The sequence below is a fragment of the Eschscholzia californica genome, unplaced genomic scaffold, assembly GCF_041429995.1.
Source record: "Eschscholzia californica isolate CP2 unplaced genomic scaffold, dmEscCali1.0.p SCAF_3, whole genome shotgun sequence".
NCBI classification, from domain to species: Eukaryota; Viridiplantae; Streptophyta; class Magnoliopsida; order Ranunculales; family Papaveraceae; genus Eschscholzia; species Eschscholzia californica.
Window position 1 is genome coordinate 47082660 of NW_028238420.1, and position 12290 is coordinate 47094949.

The 12290-nt window shown below is 35.5% G+C and overlaps 1 protein-coding gene across 1 annotated transcript; it reads left to right on the forward strand.

Annotated features, from left to right (window-relative positions):
* The first annotated feature begins 7790 nt into the window (after positions 1-7790).
* Positions 7791-10201, forward strand: LOC147550974 (uncharacterized). Its single transcript, XM_086668511.1, has 6 exons — positions 7791-7904; positions 7997-8035; positions 8124-8204; positions 8755-9530; positions 9664-10059; positions 10119-10201. The coding sequence occupies exons 1-6, from the start codon at positions 7795-7797 to the stop codon at positions 10199-10201; spliced, it is 1485 nt and encodes a 494-aa protein (XP_086524637.1). The 5' UTR covers positions 7791-7794.
* The last annotated feature ends 2089 nt before the right edge of the window (positions 10202-12290 follow it).

A 12290-nucleotide genomic window follows, 5' to 3' on the forward strand; every position in this document is an offset into this window, starting at 1 on the left:
TACAATCTTACAAAACATTATCAACACATTGTCTCACCTGTAATGTGGTTTTAGAGATTGTGTTGTAAGCAATTAGACATCCATGGGAGACGTGGGAGGGAAATGATAGAGTGCCTAGATAGAATGCCCAAATTTCCTCATTTAAAAATAAAAGCGGTCTTCACCGTAATCAAATTTTGAAAAAACCTTGTCTTTTAGTGAATCCACGTCAGCTGAACATTTTAGTGGGCACCGAGCTGGGTACTTTAGCATCTCCCGACATGGGATGCCCCCTTATAAAGATTTAAACACATTGTTTCCAATGACATTTTAAAATTTTGAGACTATGAAATGTCAAAGCAAGATTTATTTGTAGCAACCATAAATGCTGGTCCGTATGGCGGGATTAGATGAAACAAATAAGGGTGGCAAGAATAGGATCGAATATACATCTTGCTTGGCCTTTAATGCGTCCATATACTTCTTGCCCCTCCACAAAGCAAAGTGACCCTATTTTACGGATTTTTTTATTTTTTTTACCTCAACAAAAAAAAAAAATAAATAAATCAGTAAAATAGGGTCACTTTGCTTTGTGGAGGGGCAAGAAGTATATGGAGGAGCATTCATGATTTCTCCAAGATTTTGCTTTGTGGAGTGGTTAAGGAGGTGGTTGGGGGGTAGATCTAGGAATTGTGTGAGGTAGTAAATGCTAACTTTCTATGAGATAATGCTGAAATAGGAATTGTGCATACGAATAAAGGTTTAATTTAGTTTTTTTTTTTTTTTAGTAAAGCTTATCTTGTAGTTAGTAGACTGTTAAGGGAGGTTCTATTCTAGTTAAGTGGTGTTATTAGTCTGTTTGCCTAACTTGATTTAGGGGGGTATTGGATTGGGACTTTCGTGGACATTTGAGAGTCCGCGAAAGTCCGAAGCATTCAAACCAGACATTTGAGAGTCCACGAAAGTCTGAGGCATTCAAATCCAGACATTTGAGAGTCCACGAAAGTCTGAGGCATTCAAATCCAGACATTTGAGAGTCCACGAAAGTCTGAGACATTCAAATCCAGACATTTGAGAGTCTATGAAAGTCCGAGGCATTCGATTGTCTTCCAAAATGTCTCAGACTTTGGTGGACTTCATAGTTTGATGGATTTTGTGAAAGATTTGAGACAAATTTGGAAGCCAAATGTCTTTCAAAAAATAGGAGACATTTGAAGTCCATCATGTGATCAAACAACAATAATAATATTAAAATAATAAATATCTACCAAATGTCCACCAATGTCCACAAATATTCACAGATGTCTACGAAAGTCGAAAAATATATATTTGAAATGTTAGTATAAATATATTATTTCATGTGATTAAACAATAATAATAATATTAAAATAATAAATGTCTACCAAATGTCCACAAATATTCACAGATGTCTACGAAAGTCAAAAAATATATATTTGGAATGTTAGTATAAATATATTATTTCATGTGATTAAACAATAATAATAATATTAAAATAATACATGTCTACCAAATGTCCACAAATATTCACAGATGTCTACGAAAGTCGAAAAAATATATATTTGAAATGTTAGTATAAATATATTATTTCATGTGATTAAACAATAATAATATTAAAATAATAAATGTCTACCAAATGTCCACAAATATTCACAGATGTCTACGAAAGTCGAAAAAAATATATATTTGAAATGTTAGTATAAATATATTATTTCATGTGATTAAACAATAATAATAATATTAAAATAATAAATGTCTACCAAATGTCCACAAATATTCACAGATGTCTACGAAAGTCGAAAAAAATATATATTTGACATGTTAGTATAAATATATTATTTCATGTGATTAAACAATAATAATAATATTAAAATAATAAATGTCTACCAAATGTCCACAAATATTCACAGATGTTTACGAAAGTCGAAAAATATATATTTGAAATGTTAGTATAAATATAATAATATTAAAATAATAAATGTCTACCAAATGTCCACAATAATAATAAATAATAATATTAAAATAATAAATGTCTATCCCCAAGACATTTTGTTTATGGATCAAATGTCTTGAAATGTCTATAAAGACATTTTTTCTACACACTCAATGTCTTGAAAATGCCCATGAAGACATGTTGTCTATAAAAAGTCATCTGAAATGTCTTGAAATGTCTACGGAATATTTTGTCTATAAAAGTCTGTGAAAGTTCCAATCCACTACCCCCCCCCCCCCCCCCCCCCCCCCCCCCTTAGAAATTAGGGTTGCGAATTTGGGGATCTATGTTGAAAGGAGAGGGAGGAAAAACGTTATATGCTGACGTCGCTCCAGACACTCTCTCCTCAAATATATATTATTTTTTTGTTGAAAGCTTCTCAAAAAACCTAGTTGTCTACTTATCAATCTCGTCCTTGTCTACGTATCAATCCCGTCCATGAACTCCACGAGGAACTCCATGAACTAAAAGTATCTTATGTAAATCATGACTTGAATAATACTTTTAAAACAATTTTTTTTTAGTCCATGGGATTATATTTTTCCTTGGCTCAAAATTTATATTTTTAAGTCAACCGTAAGTCTAAGGAGGTGGAAGGAGACTCATTCAATGTCCACATCTTCTTGAATGGAAAACAAAGCTCAGTCCACTGGACCGCGATCCACATCCTAAAGGAAATCAAGCACCTAGTTTCCTCTTTTGTCTCTACTTCCTTTTTGTTTGTAAGTAGAAAACTTAATAACAAGGCTAACAACCTTACTATTAGTAATAGGAGAACTGGACTGAACATCTTTACTTGTATGTCTAACTGCATTCTATCTCAGCATAGCTCTCACGTAACTCGCCTTCATTATATTCAACAGATGTTATGTTATCAAAAAAAAAAAAAAAGTCTAAAGAGGTACGGAAGAAGTCTTTTTGCTGTTTCTCGATCATGATTTTACAGATAGACTGAGCTAGAACTCCCTACTGCTTAGAGTAGAATTATATACTCTTTCCAAGAGACATCCATTTACTAATATATGTTCTTCCTAGATAAATATGCGTCAATAGAATTGATATTCAACACTGTGTTGTGCAGTAGCGCTATTATTTTATAATTTTATTTAGATATAAATAATGGCTCATGTGACAAATAGAGAACTAATTTTGCTATCTTTTTCTATAGTTATTGATGGTTAAATTTAGAACTTCATTGCATCATTAGCCAATAGCCCTAAACTTTACTTCCTTTTCAAGAAAATGCGATATTTAGGTACAATGAATTATCTATAATTCTCACATTTATTTTGATTTTGACTTTTGTCTATCTTTTGTAGGACAAATATGTTCGTTTTAATTTATGTGCTTTACATAGGACAAATTCTCAATAAGTGACGCAGCGGAAAATTAATAAAAGAGTCTTAGATCTTCGTCTAAAGACTATAGAACCGAAATTGATAACAAGAGCAAGGAATGAAAAATCGAAATATTTCGGTCGAAATGACCGAAATATTTCGGTTTTTCAAGTTACCGCAACGAAACTTCACTTACAGAAGTTTCGTGTCAGGAAATCTCGAAAAGAATGCTAATTTTCGAAAGATCAGGTCAATATATCATACCTATTAGAATCCAAACTTGTTAGAACTGAAAATCAGATCAAAAGATCATACCTTATCTCTCTCTTCTTCATTTTTTGGTTAATTACTCAATATTTCTTCACCATCTCTTCATACTTCTTTATAAAATCTCTTCACTTCTTCACATATTTCTTGTAATAGAGAAGATTATCAAAGTTTTAGGGTTTTAGTTTGAAAGAAAAGCTCGAGAGAGATGAGGAGTCGTTTGATCTTCGACGGCACTGGTTTGGAGATTTGATATTAGGGTTTGTTTTAGGGTTTATTTGTGGGTAATTATAAAGGCGACTTTGTAAAGTATTATTGGCGCCCCTCACGATTTTCTTTTAGAAGGAGACCAAGAATAAATGGGGCGCCAATACAACTTGCCTTTAGAAATTCTCTTAATTTCAAGGGATGACCATATTTTCAGGTAAACCCTCAAAATAACAGATGTTATTTTGTGGGTATTATTTTTCATAAGTATTTCAATTTAGCCCCCAAACCTATCTATTTTAGTGCAGATTAATCCTCCAATTAACATATTTTGTCACATATCTATTTTAGCCCCTTAGATTATGTCTTCATAACAATCTCACCCTCAAATTAACAAATGTCGTTACAAATCCGTCTTCAATAGTGTTATTCTAATATTTATTTTAATTTCTATCACGTAAATGCAGAACCAGTGACATTGGCTGGCAATGTCACAAGATTGCATCTATTTTATGCTTATTGATGATTAAAGAGTTTTGCTATATACAATTGCATGATATTTTTATCGTTTTCATAGATTTGTAAAACTTCCACACTGACCGAAACGTTTCCACGAAACGTTTCCACTTTTGGGCCGACCGAAATTTCCACCGAAACCGAAGTTTCATTCCTTGAACAAGAGTACTAAAATACTGAATTTTATTGATTGAATGAATCACTGAAACAACTTCTAAGCCCTCTTTATATAGACCTAGGGTTTTCTAATCTTGGTCAAACTCCAATAGCAATTCCTAATAAAATAAAATACTAGAATAGTAGTAATCCTAAACTGATAACAATTCCAAAAATAGAAAAAAACTAGTAAAAGTTTGTTTTGAGGCCCTAAACGATGGAATTTGCCCCTCAAAGTGGGTCCGTTGTGGCAAAGCGACAACGAATGACCGGAACGCTATTTCGCACCATCCCTCAAAATTTCGTCCAATTCCGACACACGTAGCTTCGGTTTTGGCCGTTTTAGTCTGTCACCTTTGAATTTAGCCGCTTCTATTTCATCCATGTATTTCTCGGCCAATTCCTCTACATCAATAAGTGTCAGTTACATAATTCAAATTAAACACTGAACTTATTTTGATTATTTTTTTGTTGAAACAGTCTTACATACATATTAACTAGAAAGTAAGGTACATTATGTCAAGTCTTCGTTCTGTTCTTTTTCCTAGTCCATTTCGATAACTTGTCCGCAGGGGAGTTGAATTTCCTGATCGTGTGTTTGAATTGCACCTTTTCCAGCCTATTCTTGACTTCGTGAATTTTTTGTACGTGCATTCTGGATTGCCATTGTACTCCGTGTCTGCCGTTCTTTATGATTTTTTATGATGTTGATGTTGTCACTTTCTATGATGATGTTGTTATAGTTATTTGCTTCTGCCCACAGCAGTCCATTAAGGATAGTTATGGCTTCACTTTTCTCGTTGTTTCTGCTCCTTGTTATAGATGTATCCGCTTCTATGAATTTAGAATTCGTATCATGTATTATTAAACTGATTCCTGTAATAGATTCGACATTTATAAAGGATGCATTTACATCAATTTTCATGAAAGAAGGTTCTGGGGGTTGCCATTTGTCTTGCTGGATTAGATTTTTATTTGTCTGATGGGACTGGTTTTTTGGGAAGTTTTGAATCATATTTATCACCGTCGTAAGGGAATTAATTTCATGTTGGAAGCAGTGATCACATCTAGTTTTCCATATAATCCATAAAATAGTGGCATAATGAATATTATTAGCAGTTTTACTATATTGAGAAGTATTTTCCCAAGAGAAAATCCAATCCGCCACTGAAGTGATATTGCCGGATATGATATTATAGTAGAACCACACGCTTCTTGCAAGAGGGCAGTGGAGCAGCGGGTGTTCTATAGATTCAATTTCTTTGCAGTTAGGACAGTTCAGATTATTGTCAATATATTTACCAATTCTTTCTCTCACCGGGAGAGCTTTAGAGCATATTTTCTAGATGAATATTTGAATTTTAGGCATAGGCACAGTAAGGATAGACCATATAAAATTCCAGTTATTGGATTGGGGCAGGGGGTATTCATGCCAATACATAAGTGTTCAAACATAGATTTAACTGTGAACTTACCTGATTCAGTGAGAGTTCATTTCCTTTGGTCTTCACCTTCCTCATTAATGGGAATAGCTTTGATGAGGTTTTTCGTCGTGGTATCGAAGTTGCAGTTTAGAGTATCGTCGTTCTAATTATTATTCGAGATGAGCTGAGAAACAGTGGTGAGATTGGAATTATGATTATTGTTGGGGGGATTATGAAGAGAGGGGATCCAATTATCTTCCCAGATATTAATCTTTTCTCCGTTGTGAACTTCCCAAGTCGTTGGATCCTCGATGTGATTGAGGTGTTTACTAATGATTTTCCAGTTCCAAGAGTGGTGGGACTTGGCTGGACCAGGGGTCTCCATGTGTGGGAAATACTTGGCTTTTAACAATTGCATCCATATTGCATTAGGTTCTGATTTGAGTCTCCAGGCTAATTTGCCTAGCATAGCTATGTTGTCTAGTTCAGGACGGTGAATACCTAGACCACCCATGTTTTTAGGGAGGCAAATTGTTGACCAAGATTTGGTGCATATGCCTCTGGACCTACCCCACCAAAACGACTTTTGGACAGTCGAAATGCTTCTGCTTGTGCCTTTAGGGATGGCAAAGCATTGCATTTGGTATCGGGGTACGATCGCAGCTATTGCCGAAATGACAACAGTGGCCCCTGCTTGAGAAAGGAAAGAGCGGTTCCATTTTTCCAGTTTGGTTTTGATCTGATGGATGATCTCATTGAAAACCTTCTTCTTCTGTGCCCCTATGAAAAGCTGGGCGCCAAGGTACTTTTCTGAAGTGGACACATATTTGACTTTAAGTGTGCGCACGATTAGCCGCTTGAATTTCGGATGAGAGTTCTTTGAATAGAAAATATTAGACTTATTGTAGTTGATCATCTGACCCGAGGCTTCATAAAAGATGTTAAGGATGGTTTTGAGGATGTAGATGTTATCTAGAGAGTTTCTGCCAAATATGATGCAATCGTCTGCAAAGAGGAGGTGAGAAATCACCAGGCTAGGGTTATTGGTGGCAAAACCTTTGAAATTACCCGTGTCGTGATGAAATGGTAACCAAATAATTGTTTAGGATGTCGTATACATGAAAAACATATAAAATTATCATGTCCCCATGTGATTATGTCATAAAATTAACAAAAAATGAGCGTTTGGTTCAAAATTTTGGGGGGAAATTGGCCTTTTGTCCCTTCTCAGCCAAATATGCATTTCCAGTCCAAAGAGGGAAGACAGCTCACACTTTTCTGTGACAGCTCACACTTTTTTGTGACAGATTTTTAAAAATCCCTCTATTACCCTTCCTCTTACTTCCTGACGCCTTTGTCAGCTGATGGAGAGGGAGCAATTAATACCATTTAATGAGGGATGGAGATTTGACGTTAATTGTTCCAAAAATCTCTCTAAACTCTGGCAATCACACCTAAATATCTCCAAATCTCCTTATTTTTTGCTTATTTCTCTCTCTAAATTCTCTCAAAACAGTTTCATCTCTCTCTATTTCATTCAAAGTTCAAATTTTCAGCCAAAATTTCAGCTAAAATTTGAAAGCCCGCCCATAAGTTAGAAAGATTGAGTCTGAGAAGCTTATTTATACCGAGATTTTGGTCATTATCTTCCCAACCTCTGCTCTTCCTCTGACTTTGTTTTCTTCTTTCAGGTGAAACTTTCTTATTCGTTATTCCTTTGACTTCAATGCTTCTGATTTTTGTCTTCAATGCTATCCTAAATAAGAAACCCGAAACCATGAGACCATTATCTTCTTTGTCTTCAATGTTATCCTAAATATTTCACCTGAATATTTTTGACTTTCTTAACTAAACTTTAATGCTCTCCTAAACCATTACCTTCAAGGTTTCACCCTGAATGTTTCTGATTTTTTTTCAAACTTTCTTATATTCCAGGTTTATTTGTTGGCGTTACATAATGGATGGCCTTGAAGAAATAACCAACCTGTCAAACACAGGTTCATTCACGTATGGAAGTAAATTGATATTGTTATGTAAAAACTGAATCCTTGTTGATAACAAGATTCGTATTCTCATTTTCTTTTCTGTTTTCCTTTCAGTCAAATGCTTTTGAACGTTGGATCAACCGGTCCTCTCTGGTGAATGGATGTTTATGTTACTTTCTTTAATACTTCTCTTTTGCTTTTACATCGATTACTTGAATGAATGTTTACTTGAACTGCTCAGGGTGGAGCGCGACTTTTTTTGTTCTACCCCTCCTCCTGTAGCTGTAGCACACACTAGATATGCTCAACAGGAACGACAGCGGTAGTCTACTTTAATACTCCTCATATTTCATAATAATTCATAGTTTACTCATTGATTTCCATTGCACAATCTGGTTTCTTATAAAGTAGTAATTACCCTATTTAGATAAGTGCGTAAATTGTCTTATTTAAAGTTAACTCTTTGATTTTCAGTAAACCAACTGGTTTCTAGTAAACAAGATGATTTTCTGTCAACTACATAGTTCTCTAACCATATACCTGCGTAAGTTGTGTTTGTTTTAGTAAAGTCGATGTTTCCCGTAAAACTAGTCTGTTTCAAGTAAACTACCTGGTTTCTAGTAAACTTGATAGTTTCTATTCATATTATTTCCCATTAGATTAGAACTTATCCACTTTTCACTGGACACCTAATGGTTTTTTACAATAAACTCAATTTCCTGTAAAATAAGAATTACCCTATTCATATATGTTCGTAGTCTTGTTTACAATAAACTCATTGGTTTCCGGTGCACTAACAGGTTTCTGGAAACCAGAAAGATTTTATGTGAACTAGATTTTCTGGCTATTGACAATTGTTATGTTTCATGCAGTTTCCCACAAGATTTTATATCTCCCTCTTCAACAACTCATGCTGAGGCATCTACTGCGCTCGTTAGGAGTGAACCTCTACGATCAGATAGTTGGCCAGAAGTTTTTACATCCATTGGGCAGGAATTTCCCGGAGGTGCTCCTGCGTTTCGACAAGCTCTTAGTCGATATTCCATAAAACATGGATACAATTATAAATTCCTTAAGAATGATCTATCCCGGATAACTTTTATATGCAAAACCCCCAGCTGTGGTTGGACCATTCATGTTGTTGCTCCTCTAAAGTCCCGTTCCATGTTTGTTCTTAAAACTTTCAACCCTGTCCATACGTGTGATGATTTTGTATTGTCTACTCGTAAGCCTAGGCTGTCTACAGAAGTTGTCAGCCAGTTAATAGCTGATGACATCCGAGAGAATCCTACAAAGAGTACGAAAGACATTATAACATCATTTAAAAAGGATTATGGTATAGCTCTTAGCTACTACTATTCATATAAAGCTCGGAATGCTGCTATTTCTTTAACATATGGTGAAGAAGAGGATTCATATGCGAAGCTCCAGTGGTATGTGGATGCACTATCTCGATCTAACCCAAATAGTCATATTGATCTTCAAGTCGATCCAGTTTCTCGTCGTTTTGTTAGAATTTTTATTGCTCTTGGAGCGAGTATCGAAGGCTACAAGCACTACCGACCGTTAATATTTGTTGATGGTACCTTTGCCAAAACCAAATACAATGGATGCATACTTGCAGCGGTAGCAAAGAATGGAAACGATGGTACGTACGACCTAGTATAGTTTTCGGAAAACTACCTGATTTTCTGACCACTACCCAGTTTTTGAAAACTTTCTGGTAAGAAAATAAAATAAATGTTTGTTGCCTACGCTGACTCATTACTGATTCATTGCAGGATTGTTTGTTATTGCCTACGCTGTTGTTGATGTAGAGAACGATCCAAACTGGACATGGTTTTTCTGCAATTTGGGACGAGTTGTCGCTAATAGTCCAGAGTTGACGTTTATGTCTGGTCGGCACCATGGTATTATAAATGCAGTTTCCAACATATTCCCAGAGGCCCACCATTCATATTGTGTTTGGCATTTACGCAACAATATGAATTCACGTGTCAAAAATGGTGCCAAGAAGTCTGACTACTTCCAGTCACTAATATTTAAAGCTGCTCGGGCGCTAACTGTTCCAGACTTTCAAAAGTACACTACTGAACTTGTTGTCATGGGCGGCAATGGAGTGCAGTCATTTTTGTACTCTGTCAATCCTAAAAACTGGGCCGATGTATATTTTCCAGGTAATAGGTATGGTTTGATTTGTTCTTCTCTATCGGAGTGTTTCAATTCTTGGGTAAAGGACGAGAGAGTTCTTCCCATTTCGGTCATGCTCGATATGTTGCGGGTAAAAATAATGAACATGATGAACGATCGAAGGATTGAATCGGCCTCCTGGAACTCATTCCTATGCCCAAAAGTCAATGAGACAATGAAGTCCAGATTTAATGTTGCCTGCAGTTGGAAATGTCTTCAGTCTTCTGAATTCAAATATGAAATTATGTCGAACCCCAGCCACTCCGTTGATCTTGCTAATCTGACTTGCTCATGTCGTAAGTGGCAAGTTCAAGGTTTTCCATGTGAACATGCTATCTTGTGTATTAAAGTGCATGGAGGTGATTCCTCAAAGTTTTTGATCCTGCTGTCACAACGGACGCTTATTGTAAGACCTACAGTCTTTCAATCAACCCTGTCCCTACTTTTGATGCACCAAAGTCTTTCGATAAAGCCAACATGATACTTCCTCCCTTAACCAAGAAGCGTCCCGGGAGACCGCGAACTGTTAGGATTGAAAGTGCCGGGAACTTTCGGAAAAGACAGAGGGTATGTGGTCGATGTAAACAACTTTGTTATCACAACAGTGCTTCGTGCAACCAACCTATTTAGTGGTTGTAAATGTTCTTCATTTAAGCTGGGGAAGAGTGTGCACCGGGCATTCTACAATTTTGAATAGCTTCTACAGTGTTGAAGTTTTTCAGATTATGAAGAGAGTCTGTGTTTTTTGTTAACATTCTGATGTTCTTTTTTTGTGTAACTTATGTTCCACATAAGTTAGTAAATTTAGTAATGTGTTGGACATTGAACTGTTTCCTGGAATTTTGTAAATGTACTGTCTCTAGGTTTCCTTCATTGTTTCTAGTGAATCTGGTAAATGTACTAAAGTGAAACTTGTAAATGTACTGTCTCTATGTTTTGAGTTTCCAATCTATGCCTATGTTTTTGTTAACATTTTGCTCTCCCTTTCTTGTGTAAATAATGTGTCATATAAGTTAGTTATTTAGTTCCACCAACCTATGTTTTTTAGGATTCTATCTTGTTTCCAGTAAATTTATAAATGTGTTGGACATTGAACTGTTTCCTGAAATTTTGTAAATGTACTGTCTCTATGTTTCCATCTACAACCTATGCCAGTGAATCTGGTAATGTGTTGGACATTGAACATTATTTGTGTACTAAAGTGAAGCTTGTAAATTTACTGTCTCTATGTTTTGAGTTTCCAATTTATGTTTAAAGTAAATTTAGTAGTGTATTGGACATTGAATTGTTTCCGAGAATATGTTGTAGTTAGACACTTTTGAACTTCGATTAATGAACTTAACAAAACAATGATCCAAATATGCCAATGTCTTAAGTGACAAACCATTAATATTTCAAACACCATATAATCCATTCCTAAGTAAACTTAACAAAACAACACATAAACTTTTAGATATTTAAATTTTTAGTTTTCTTCTGCAATACTCCTCCTCCATCCGTCCTTTGACTCCTCCAAAATTTGGTAGGTTACTTCTGCCCTCTTTCTCCTTGCTCTGTCTTCATATTGTTCCTTTTGCGAGCACTTTGGCGGGTAATTATGCTTGATGCTTTCGAGAAATATATCTTCCATCTTTATCATTACGTAGAGACCGCAATCATGACTGTTTGTTTTTAAAATTTGAGGAACACACAGTTAGTTTCATGTACGGAATAACATAGTACTGTAATGGTCCAAAATCTGGGCTCACCTGTCCCCTTGTTGGGGGCATTCAACATCTTTAATGAATGGGATTTTTGAGGCAATTTTTTTCCTTCCGCACTTCATCTTTATCATCTTTGCTGCCAGGATTTCTGCTAATTCTTTTGCATTGTAGTTACATCTGTTTCCCAGGTCGACGTCACGAAGTAAGGAGTTGAAGTGCGTCCATTCGTTCTCCTCAAAATCATACACCAACAAAGTCCAGTGATGGCCCTCCAAAGAGTCATCAGTGGATGCTGAATTAAGTGGAACACACAACATTGCTGTATGATCTTTGATGAAGTGCTGCTTAATCCGATCATCTAATTAGCTTTGATTGTTCTTTCACTGCGCTTCTGCCTTATCATTGTCTGCATTGTGTCATTTTTAGTTTACTATTGAATTCACAAAATCCTCTTTAAATTTATTATAGTAATGGCTAAGAAACTTACAAATAGCAACGATGATAGGAATAGCACT

What these genes read in the sequence shown, in the direction of transcription:
- LOC147550974 (XM_086668511.1), top strand. Translation starts at nt 7,795, where the DNA reads ATGTTTCTGATTTTTTTTCAAACTTTCTTATATTCCAGGTTTATTTGT. An exon ending in AGCAAAGAATGGAAACGATG is followed by an intron (nt 9,531 to 9,663) that starts GTACGTACGACC and finishes GATTCATTGCAG; the next exon opens with GATTGTTTGTTATTGCCTAC. An exon ending in GGCCGATGTATATTTTCCAG is followed by an intron (nt 10,060 to 10,118) that starts GTAATAGGTATG and finishes TCTTGGGTAAAG; the next exon opens with GACGAGAGAGTTCTTCCCAT.